Source organism: Carassius auratus, unplaced genomic scaffold (genome assembly GCF_003368295.1).
Source record: "Carassius auratus strain Wakin unplaced genomic scaffold, ASM336829v1 scaf_tig00025657, whole genome shotgun sequence".
In the NCBI taxonomy this organism is placed as follows: Eukaryota; Metazoa; Chordata; class Actinopteri; order Cypriniformes; family Cyprinidae; genus Carassius; species Carassius auratus.
Window position 1 is genome coordinate 25,621 of NW_020525443.1, and position 12,448 is coordinate 38,068.

General features: G+C 36.9%; 2 protein-coding genes across 2 annotated transcripts; both read left to right on the top strand.

Annotated features, from left to right (window-relative positions):
* The first annotated feature begins 1,431 nt into the window (after positions 1 to 1,431).
* On the top strand, positions 1,432 to 4,692 carry LOC113078403 (N-acetyltransferase 6-like). Its single transcript, XM_026250737.1, has 2 exons — positions 1,432 to 1,521; positions 3,763 to 4,692. Coding segments are annotated over exons 1-2 (741 nt in total). The 5' UTR covers positions 1,432 to 1,519; the 3' UTR covers positions 4,502 to 4,692.
* On the top strand, positions 2,160 to 8,462 carry LOC113078402 (hyaluronidase-3-like). Its single transcript, XM_026250736.1, has 4 exons — positions 2,160 to 2,213; positions 5,496 to 6,433; positions 7,668 to 7,757; positions 7,936 to 8,462. Exons 2-4 carry the CDS (start codon positions 5,498 to 5,500, stop codon positions 8,194 to 8,196), a joined length of 1,287 nt encoding a protein of 428 aa, XP_026106521.1. The 5' UTR covers positions 2,160 to 2,213; positions 5,496 to 5,497; the 3' UTR covers positions 8,197 to 8,462.
* The last annotated feature ends 3,986 nt before the right edge of the window (positions 8,463 to 12,448 follow it).

Here is a 12,448-nt window from a genome sequence, read left to right on the forward strand (position 1 = left end):
TGGCGGGTTTCAAACATATAAATTGCATAGGCTAATCGTTTAAAAGAAAACGTTACCGTTTTTCCATATTTCACAATGTTCTTACTTCAACTTTGACGAGTTGTTATTTACCTCTCTCATCTCAATGCGTGCACTTAATCACTGTAGCGTACAGTTCCACTGTTAACATTTAGCTTAGCACCATTCATTATGATCCAATCAGGGATGAATTTAGAAGCCACCGAACACTTCCACGATTTCCCTATTTAAAGACGGTTACCGGAGTAAGTCTGGTGACCCAAAATAAAACATGGCGATTTTGTAAGCGGATAAAAAAAATGCAGAGGCGCTGTTGCTGATGTAAACGTTGACAGTCGCACTTATCACAAGGGCTCAGCAGACAGACGTTATGATTCATGAGTGACGGGTTTTTCGAGTGATAAATTATACATCTGATTTTGAATGACTGTATATTCAAGTAATCACAATGTCTAATTATAAGTTAAAAAGTGGGAGAGTGGCTCAACTCTGAAAACTATAAACCAGTGAGACAATAATTGTGGAGTGAGACAACAAGAAGGCTTTATCGCTGCCACTCCGAATTCAGAGCACATTTGAATCAATTAATCAAAAATATACTAAATATATTGGTTTATACGAACCTGTCTTTTATCTTTTAAACGGTCCGGATTGATAAATCCTTGAAAACTGCTGGACTTGATAAGTTTTGACTGCAAAGTTCTGTATTGTTTTCTACAATATGAACTTAAGAGGCTTCCTCTAGTTCTGTGTAAAATTATAGAGCGACACAAAGGTAAGCGCATATTATTGTTGTTTTAATAGTTGGATTATAGAATTAATTTTGACTGTCGTTGTGTATTTCGAGGATATCGGTTAATTTCTTGTAGGGCTGGGAATCGATTCCAAAAAGAATCGATTCCATCAAGGGGCATCGACTCCTCATTCAGAGTATTTTTCAGTTCAACAAAGCTTGTCTATGGGAGTCTCTCAAGGCTACATCCGACAATGGTGCACACATTTAAATTAACGAAAATAATAAACAACAGTGAGGAATCTATTTTTGGTGTCGATTTCATTGGATTCCAGGACCAGGAATTGGAATCGATTACAAAAATTGTGGAATCGAACAGCCCTTATTTCTTGATTAGATCAGAGCGCGCCTCTGAAAAACACCCTGTTTACGTTTCATCATCTTCTTACAGAGCCTGGTTTGTTACCCTGCGTTTTTCGTTCTACATTTGCATAAAGTCGAGGAATGCTTAGTCTTTTTGACGCTCTTAGCGTCAAATACACCGCGTGAGCGCTTAAGCTCAACTTCCAGATGAATTGAAAACTCACTCCGCACCAGTGGAAACTCGCCGTTACAGAATGTACTTGATTATGTGCTCATGTAGGCTAGTGTAAGAGCTGAGTTTGCCCAGTAGGCGGCAGTAAGTCGACTCGCGCGGTTCAATCTGCTTCAGTCGAAGAAGAGGGAGATTCAAAAGACAGCTGCTGTGACAGCGATTAAGTTTTCAGCATGTAGGTATCACAGATAAGAACTCACATAAACTAAATCCAAAATAAACTGCATGTGTGTCTAACATGTATTTGAAGGGGAATCGGACCTGCTTGATCTGTTTGTTAGTTTATCTGACCGCTTCTTTGTCTTGCGGTGTGTCGTGTTGTGCTCGAGTGTTGCGGCACACACACACCAAAGTTAATCTTTAGTAATTCGTCCTATAAAAACGACATGATAGTTCGTAAACTATTACTATATTTAGAAATGTTGAATTAGACTCTGTTCAGTAACCGTTAGAGAGTGGCGTGGTCTTTAAAACGAAATAAAATGGCCATTAAATCCAGTTATCCCATGAAGAAGTTAAATGACGGTGCTCTGAATAGCTTAAATGTGTATCTCCATATTAGGGCCTGCAAATATTTATATATCGCAACCTTCTTAAAAAGCCACACACTTCCCATCAGCATTTCACACTTGGCTTGGTAAAGTCATGAAAGCGGTTTCCTCTCATCACACATTTTAGAGAACCAGCCTGTACACTTCAAAATAACTGTAATACAATGGAATGGGCTAAACTGAACCCAGGCCAGTGTTAAATGAAGCTTACAAAGAGAACACTTAAAAAGTCTCTTGTTTCCTGATTTTGACCCTCAGTTACATGACACACAATTTTGAAACATTAACTGGCTGTCTGTCTCTGTGAGTGCTTCAGGTGAGGCTGGTCATTTTATTTGCTATTTTGCTACTTTTTTTTTTTTTTTTACTATTTACAATTTGGTAGATTTGTGTTTTTAATTTATAACGGGTTATGGTTAATGTTGGCACACTAAATCTGGGTTTGCACCCTTTAGTCCAGCCATGGTTCTGTGTTTCATTTTTATCAAAGAAACTAGCATTTATTTACATTTTATGTTTATGCATTTAGCAAATAATTTTTATTTAAAATGATTTACAAAAGAGGAAGCCAACATATTCAGTTACAGGGTTTATTAGAAAACTATTAGAAAGCAAGCTAGAGAAGTGAAGAGATGCATGTTATTTTTATACGTGTGGTTCTGTTCATAATTAAAGTGTCTTAACCAGTGATAAATCACTATACTGATAACCTTGTCCACTTTGTCCACCAACTACCATTGCTTCCTTTTATTTCAGCATACTGACCATTGGCCATCTTGTTCTATAGGTGCATACAATTATTATTATTTTTTTACATATCAGATGAGTACTACAATTAAATGGATGTTTCAACCAAAAATTACAATTCTGTCATAATTTACATGTGATTCCAAACCTCTGTGACTTTTTTTCTCCCGTGGGACATAAAATAAGATATTTGGCAAAATAGTTTCCCATACAATGTATACATTGCATACAAAATATGTTATTTTAAGTTTTACAGAAGTAAAAGACATAAGCTTGAAGCAACATGGGGGTGATTATTTGATGATGGATTTTGTTCATTTTTGTTCGAACTATCTTTTTAAGGTTCGTGTTCCATTCACTTGCATTCACACACGCACAAGAAATGCCATGTAAATGCAAAGGTGTTTTAAGCATGTCTAATCTGAACTTGTCTTGTGTATATGTATTTTTATATTTGTGTCTTGGGTCACCTTATTTTCTAAAATACATTTCACATCAGCAAGTCCATGTGGTATAGCAGGAATCCCACATTCACACCACAGCTTCCTCTGCTATTAAACTTTAACAGATAAAAAAAAGTTTTATATATCATAACTTCTACTGAAAGGCTGTTGCTGTATTTTTTGCATGTGTTTGTTGCTTCAGTGGTGTGAATTACTTACAGTTGCAGTCTACTTTTTTTATCAAGCTAGCTTTTGCCTGTGAAAATGACGTGGAAGTGATGGTGATGAAAACTGTTGGGTGTTGAAAACAAGTGACAACTGTTGCAGCACATTTTTCAGCAGTAGGCCGACTTAAAAATGTACATTTTTATTAGTCGTCATGATTTACTCACTCACACATTGTTTCAAACCTGTATAAAGTATATTCTGTGGAATATAAAAGTAACTTTTTTCAGTACAATGAAAGTCACTGGGGTCCAAAACAACATTTTATTATATTAAAAAAATATCTTCGTTCTTCCACAGAAGTAAAAAAAATCATACAGGTTTGGAAAAATATGAGGGTGAATAAATAATAAACTATCCCAAATGAATGAAGAACGTCACACTAATGACTTCTGAGCCGTTCAGTCATTTACTGGCCACTGTTGACCCGTGCCCTTGGCATGTGTGCAGGTACAATGGTGACATCAGCTGCACAGTCGTTCGAATCGAACCTCTTCACGAGCGCTGGGACCTCGTGGAGGTGTGTGCCGAATTACTCAATGCCCAATGGCAGCGCAGCATGGGGGCACGAATCCACTCGCTCCGTCAGTCGAGTCACAGCTATCCGGTGTGTCTGTTGCTGCTGAGTGGAGAGAGGCGGAGTCAGGATGAGAAGCTAATAGGCCACGCCCGCTTGTCCCGTGTTCTGGGAAGCCGTAGTCTGTTTGTGGAATCGGTCGTGGTGTGTAGCACATTACGAGGGAAGGGTTATGGCCGTGTCCTGATGGAGGGGGTTGAACGGTATGCAAAAGGACGGGGCTGCACCCGATTGTGCCTAACCACCCATGATAAACAACACTTCTATGCCCATCTAGGGTTTGTGCTATCCAAACCTGTCCAAAATGTCGGGACGTTGGCCTCTTTCATGCCCATGGAGTTGCTGCACAAGTTCTGTAGAAGCGCAGAGAGCGAGGAGGAAGGAAGGAAGAGTGATGAGTTAAACAATCCTGCACCATCTACACCTTCCATCTTACCTCCTCCACCACCTCCTCCTTCACTCTCCGGTCCACCTCCTCCTCCCCCTATTTCTGCTCCTCCACCTCCTCCTTGTCCTCCGTCATCTTTGGCTCCAGTTAATCAGACTCTCGAGCAAACACCGTACACCGACAACAGAGGGCTGCCCATCTTCTGGATGCACAAGGACATCTGAGACTCATGCTACACTCCTGTCTGCTTTATTCAGGGATACACAAACACAGTGTTTACGGGACAAGAAGAATCTTGTAAACTTGAACTGTACTGACTGAAAAACTGTGACAATCTGAATGTGCCTCATTACCAAAGTTTACTTTGTGTTTTAGGTACTATTTGATTGATTAAAAAAAACAAGTAAAATCATTAAAAGGTAAATCTTTGTCACCCCAGATGCTGCTGCTGAGATTATCTGCTGCTTTTAAAGGGTTTTCATCAAAATAAAAACTTTCTAAATCTATTGAAGTGTTGTGATTATCATTTATTAAGATCAGATTTCAGGTTGGGTATTTGATTTATACTGTTTCCATGGACTTTTTCTTTGTATCAGCTTTTGATTTTTCTCACTGGTGTATATATATATATATATACACTCACACACACACATACATTTGGAGTCACTAATTTTAATGCTTGTGAAAAAAAAGTCTCATTCAGCAAGGCTTTTCATTAAACACTTTGTAAATTTAATATTGTGAAATATTATACTGAACAAAATTATAAACTCAACACTTTTGTTTTTGTCCCCATTTTTCATGAGCTGAACTTAAATATCTAAGACTTTTTCTATGTACACAGAAGGCTTATTTCTCTCAAATATTTTTCACAAATCTGTCTAAATCTGTGTTAGTGAGCACTTCTCCTTTGCCGAGATAATTCTTCCACCTCACAGGTGTTGCATATGAAGATGATTAGACAGCATGATTATTGCACAGGTGTGCAGGAATTGTAGACAAATGTCTGCCAGTTAACCATGTCTACTGGTATATTGCCTGTAATCAGGCAACCATAAGTTTATTTCAAACCAGTTTTAGAATGGACATCCTCTCAACTGCCCCAGTATAAACCGAATAATAGGACACTTACATATGAAACTAAAAAGTATACTTATCTCTACATAGCTTTTTTTTAATCAAATATGAATGACACTAATTTGTGTGTTTATTTCATAGGAATGCTTCTGAAATCCTCTATTCCCCATCCAATCCTCATCTTTTCCCTGTCAGTCATTTTGTCTCCCATCAACCCTGTTCAGAATATGGTTGAGGGGGTGGAGTCTGATATCGGGAGGCGTGGCTTTTCAGTGATCTGGAATATACCTACAGCTCGGTGTCAGCGTCGATATGGAGTCTCCCTGCCGCTGCATCAGTTCAACATCATTCATAACTCACAGCAGAGATTTCAGGGTCAAAATATGAGCATTTTTTATCAGCGCCGTCTGGGTCTTTACCCCTACATCAACCGTCAAGGCTCCATGGTCAATGGTGGCCTGCCTCAGCAAGGATCCTTGTTGGCTCACCTCTCATTGGCTGAGGCGCAGATCAGTGAAGTGTTGAGACACAAGTTCAGTGGATTAGCCGTGCTAGATTGGGAAGCATGGCAGCCCATATGGATGTGGAACTTCGGGAAAAGAATTGTGTATAGGAAAATGTCCAAAATGCTGGTTAGGTGGAAATATGAAGATATGTCAGAGGAGGAAGTGAAATCCAAAGCGAAGGCAGAGTTTGAATTGGGAGCAAGAAAATTTATGGAAGAGACCCTGCGCCTTGGTGTTCGCCTCTGCCCAGAGGGATTATGGGGGTTTTATGGGTTTCCCAGTTGCCATAACAATAATGGTCAAGGCCAGAGCGGATACACAGGGCAGTGCCACAGTGGAACAGAGATTCTGAACGACAGACTGTCATTTCTATGGCAACACTCTACTGCCTTGTATCCCAGCATTTATTTGTGGCGTAAACTGGCCGGACACCCACACGCTCAACTCATGGTGAGACACCGTGTACTCGAGGCCCTCCGAGTTGCATCCCAGCATTCACCTGGCACTGAAAAACTTCCTGTATTTCCCTATGCCAGACTGGCGTTCTCACACACACTGGAATTTCTGAACAAGGTACCCCTTGACAATTTCCACATGGTGTTTTTTTACATCTTGTTTGTTCTGAGTTCCTGGCTCATCATGCATTAGTGTGCTTTTCACCTCCGCCCAGAATAGATCTTGAAAGAGGAGGGGTTTCGTTCTGAGCTTGTCCCCAGAACAGTCACTTCGTCTTCATCTTTAAGCAGATGGTTCTCCTATAGTTCTGAATCGTTCTTAATGCAAATATGCTAATTCTTGGCCAATGCATTGCTGTACTTCTAAATATGCAATTTTTCATATTGTAGAGGTAACTAACCTCCTTACTCAAGGTGCAATAGAGTCAATTAAAGTTCATTTTTAAAAACATAAAATAATAATAAATAATAATAAAAAAAATTATTTAATAATTATTAAAATACCACTGATATTGTTAATCCTAAGAAAATTGCTAAATTTTTATACAGTAAATTATAATGTTCAATTTAAATTCAACAGCATAATTTAAAGTAATAATTTTTCTAAAACAGTGTTATTTATTTTAAATGTTTTAGAATTTTAATTTTGGACCATTATAATTCTAGTTATCAGCCACAGCGTTCAAATGATCAGTTATCAGTAATGTCAAGAACATAATATCATGGAATCCTTAGTTCTGAACAGTTATTTTATGTACTTTTATAGTTTATATTAATATTTTTAATTAGCTTTTATTTTTATTTTTTTATTTTTAGTTTAATACTTAGTTATTTTATTATGTGATAATTTTTATTTAATGCCATTTTTATTGGTTTACATTTCCAAATAAGAGTTTTTACAAAGTTTTAAATCATATTAATTTCAGTTTTAGTCATTTTTGTACTTCAAATTAAATTTATTTCAGGCAAGGCAACATTTCTCATTTATACGTTTTTATTTGATATTCATATTATTTTATTTCCTTTTAATTAAGATGTTTTTTAAGTTTTAGTTTTATTTCTGTCATTTTAGCAAACGTATTTCACTTAGTTGCCAAGGCAACATTTCTAATTTTCTTTTAGTTTAAGTTCTTCATCTAATATTTGTGTTTGATTTTAACAAAAATCAAATATAAATATTAATTTAACAGAACTGTTTACATTTAATCTGACAATGACAACATTATGCTGTGACCTTCGGAAACATTCAGATTCTTTAACTGATTATGTTTCAAGCTTAATTCAGGTTGATCTGACTTTCAAAGCTACATTCTTCTGTGAAAATGTATCATAATATATGTGTATCTTTTCAGACGGACTTGGAGCACACACTAGGTGAGAGTGCTGCTTTAGGGGCCGCTGGAGTCGTGTTATGGGGCGAGCTGAGTTTTGCAAAGTCTAAGGTCAGTAGGCCTAACTGTATGTGAGGATTTATAATTGTGTGATAATCTAATGCTCTCGATAAATCTAAACGCTGTCAGTACACACACTTAAAATGCATAATTTTCAATATTAGATTTAGTTAGCGCATATCTTTTCCTCATTGCTGCAGTTGTAATATACATTTCTGTCATTCTTCAGCTGCAGTGTGCTCTCTTGCGTGATTACATCATCTCAGTATTAGGAGAGTATGTCGCCGCCCTGCAGGCTGGTGTGAGGACTTGCAGTAAAAGAATGTGTAACAGCCAGGGACGCTGTGCTCGACGGGACCCTCACTCAGGTTACATGATCCCTCTACATGGTACCCATGAAGATCTTCCTCTCAATGACATGAGGTCAAAGTTCAAGTGTCTCTGTTATGAAGGATGGAGAGGAGAACACTGCGAGCAAAGATTGTCCTAAGAACAGATGTGCTTTTCTGATTTACATTCATTTTCATTGTGGGAATTATTAAAACATCTTTGTTGAAAATGTTGTAAGCTATTAACCAAATCCACCAGCTACTTACTGTGTTGGTTTTGTGAATCACAAGCATTTGAAAATCGGACAAAGACCATGCTCGAGTGTAAAAAATAGAAAATCAAGATTTTATTTGTCACGTACAAGTTATATGACATACAACAAGTAGTGAAATCTAGGTCTGGCATACTCTTTTTTTTTTTTTTTTTTTTTTTGGACTGCAAAAAAAAGAAAAAAAAGAGAGAAAATGAAATACAAATAATGAAATATCCTAAAAAAAATTGAAAAAAAAAGAAGAATTATATACAAATAATGAAATATACAACAAAAAAATAGAGTGTATCTGGTTAGTGTAAGTATATGAAGCCTGTTATTTAATTTGGATTGCTTTATGGGAGTGGATGATCACTAAAGAAGTCCTTTATCATGATGATTTTGATTTGTGGAGATTCCTTTGCAGAATCATGAGTAATGTAATTTTCCTGTTGGAAAATGAATAGGAATTTTACTTCCAGAACCAGACTGTTGCAAAATAACCCCACAGTGGAAAAAGTAAAGTAATTTCAGGAAGCTAGTTGTTGTATTTTTGATGAAAGATTACAAATAACTTTTTTTTTTATTGTGTGCACATGTAAATCTTTCACAATAAAACCAGGACCCCACAAAATTTAAGAAAATTTTCATTTATATTTATTTTTTATTCTTATTTTAAAATATTTTTTTCGTATTAAATATAATGTTAGTCTATATAATTATTTACAATCATTCAGCAATAACTAAAAAAAAAAGCTCACCTTAGTGAATGTTCTATAGCTCATTCAATTTTTTTTTTGCAATACACAATTTTGTTGGAGTGATAACAAGGTATTAAAATATAACAAGTATGATTATTCACATTCTTTCCATATTTCTTAGTGTTGTTTTGTTTTGTCATTTGCGTTATTGAAACTAATATAGCAAGTTGCCAAATAGTGTGTGACTATATTAAGTGTACAAAACAATACAGGTGAAAAGTCCATTAATACATTATTTTTCAGTTGAACCGTGAATGTTTTTGAGCAAGATATTAGATTCCACTGACGCAATAGAAGCCTTTAAGACATAGAATCACAAGTTGCTGTGAAGTAATCTTTTCTCTCAGTGTTGTCACAGTGCAGTAATGTTTCTCCTCGGGGTCTGTGTTATTGTCAATGCTCTGTCAGGTTGATGTGCAGCTTTTGCAGCTCTTGTAAGAGTTTGGAGATTTCTTCAGCTGTTTCCTTTTTTTGTTTCACCATCTCCAAAAGTGTGTTGAGAGCACTGCTCTGCTGGACTGGAGGTTTAATAACAGAAAACACGTTATTTGATAAAAACAATTTAGCAGTCCCTCCAAATGAATGTTTTGGAATCAATATGTTAGAAAAGCTCAGTTGACAGCATCAGTGGACTAATGATGATTACCACAGCAAGTAGAATGATAACGTCGACAAGAACTGCAGTTAAAGTAAGGCACAGAAATCCATATAAATGTATTCAAGCTTCAAAATCTACAATTTAGACAACTTTACGGAGGACCCTCTGTTACTTTTGTGAGAAGCATGCAAAGTTTATCGGCAGGACACTTTTGCAAGGGAACTCCAAATTAACACTAAATTTTGTTGGGGGACTGCTTTGCAAAAGAACATCTGGGAATGTGATATATTTGCAAGAGAAGGCACAAACATTGAAATCAAGATTATGCCACAAAAGTAGTCCATGGACCTTGACTTGTATTGAAGCCAAAACATTTCTTTCAGTTTAGCTTTAAAACATTACTTTCATAATTTCAGCTTTAGCAAACAGATGGTCTTTTTGGAACTCACCTAAAAAACTGAAGATAAGAATGAGAGTAATGAGGAATGCAATAATGGCTGCACATGCCAAAAAATAGTGCTGCCTAGTGGAGGTGCACATGTCATTCAGTCTGCTCACACAGGGCCTTCTCACTGGTTGACCTGTTTGATAGACAACTCCTCGATCTTGCATCTGAAGATTCCCATTGGAGGTAGGAGGAGATGGACGGGGTGGCTGAACACCTGCTGTGAGAAGTGGGTTTGAGTGCTAAAGAAACCAATGAGTTTTAAACATACATACATACATATAGTCTCTGACATGATGAAATACCTTTGCTGTGCTGTTCAGAGTGTGTGCGGTGCAGGTCATTGATGGAGTCGACGGAATGGAGCTCAATCTCTGTCAGGTCACGCTCGCTGACACGAACAAACACTGGAGGAGGAGAAGGAGTGGACTTCATGATCACTCCCTCCACTGACAAACAGACAGAGAAAGCAAACCGGAATTAAAGCTTCAAAAAATAACAAATAAAAATATATAAAATTTGATGATATTTACTCATCATTTTTTACCTATATTTACTTGTTAAAGTTTTTTTTTTAACCCTGTCTTCCAAGAAATACAAAATATCACAGAAATACACATCTCACTTTTCCATGCAATTGCAATGAACAGAGACCAGAGAATTTAGGCTTAAAAATTGTTTATAAAAAGTGGTCCATGGTTAAAAAAACAAAAGAGCAAAAGACATTTTGATACGTGATTAATTATTCCCATCTCCATCCCTTAATGACTGGATGCTATATAAAGGGCAAAACCATTGCATTTTACAGTTAAAGCACAGCTTTATGTTAAATATGTTGCATAATAAGTGTGAGTCTATATTGCTGTTGCTTTTCAACAGCTATATTTATCTCAAGCATTTTGCCAAGTTTGATGCATGGATGAAAACCAGTTGAAGTCTGGAAACAGCAGTTTTGTTAAATGTCTAATGTTTGATATTAAATAAACATGGACATTTGTTTGTTTAGTTGGTTCTGTTCACCACCAAAAACACTTTGTAGCCCGTTACATGTCTCAGATGAAGACAGTAAACAGTGCACTTAAAAACGGAAAACACAGAAACCATGTGATAAGTCCCAATTTTGGCTGAACAGATTGAGGTAAAATGATATGAACTGTTTGAGGTCTCAACTATAACCCAAATACACACCAACTTAACTGAAAATGATTTCATTAGTTAAATGTTGATGCCTGTTCCCATGTATAGGTAACTTACCCTCAGATTGTGTTTTCATCTAACGCTAGTAGACGTCTTTGCGTCGTTGTGTTGTTGACAATCACCAGAGAAAAGCAGTGAACCCGCTGTGATTTGAATGGTCTTCTCGCACGGTCTGAAGCGATCTGTGTCCGTCTCGTCCGCCTGGCATCTCTCCCCCAAACAGCTCAAAATCCCCAGACCCAGAATAGCTGCTGCCTCATAGACGAGAAGGACTGTTATTTATAGATTAGGGACCAAACAATCATTCAGCTAACGTTACATGCAGTTTATGTTTATATTGTGATACAAAACTTTTATATTTGCTTAATATGCAGCTCAATAGAAGGAATGTGTTCTTATATCCATTATTTCTTAACTTGTCTTAGGGTAATATAAAAAGTAAGACATAAAATGTGCATTTTTTCTTACAAACTAAGCGAATGTGTTTTGTAAACTGTAGCTAGCGTTGGGAACTGGGAACAGGTTCTTTTTCAGATTCAGATTCCTGAACGAATGACTCCTATGAATCGGTTGCTTTTGGTGGATTAAAGGTGCAATGTGTAATATTTAAAACGATCTGTTTAAAGAAATGTAATATAATATACATAACTATGTTTTCGGAGGTGTATAAAGACCTTACTTAATGAGACTTTATGTTTTTATTACCTTAGATTGAGCAATTTTATCTACATACACCGGGTCCAGTGGCGTAACTAGCCAACACCAGGCCCTTAAGCAGGATTATCAATGCGGGCCCCCCTACTACAACACGTGATGACTCTACGCGCACCAAAAAATAAAAAATAAAAATAAAATAAATAACTGCTGGTGTCGGCGCACCATAATAACACATTGTTACTGTTACTATCACTGCTACATAGGCATAGGTCCAAATACATAAAAAAGATGCTCACTTATACATTATAGCTGCATTTTCCGGGCTTTCCTCTGTGCGAAGTTGTCGGTCCAGGTTGCGCGCACGGGCATTCTCAATTGACAGTATGGCAAGTCCAAAGAGATGACTCTGTCCCATTGAGCTCCTGAGATAGCTTTTTATCAGTTTTAGTTTTGAAAAAGAACGCTCTGCAGATGCCACTGTCACTGGGATGGTCAGAAAAATCA

Coding starts and splice junctions, on each gene's coding strand:
- LOC113078402 (XM_026250736.1), top strand. CDS start 5,498: ATGCTTCTGAAATCCTCTATTCCCCATCCAATCCTCATCTTTTCCCTG. Junction 6,434..7,667: donor CACTGGAATTTCTGAACAAG/GTACCCCTTGAC, acceptor GTATCTTTTCAG/ACGGACTTGGAGCACACACT. Junction 7,758..7,935: donor TGAGTTTTGCAAAGTCTAAG/GTCAGTAGGCCT, acceptor GTCATTCTTCAG/CTGCAGTGTGCTCTCTTGCG.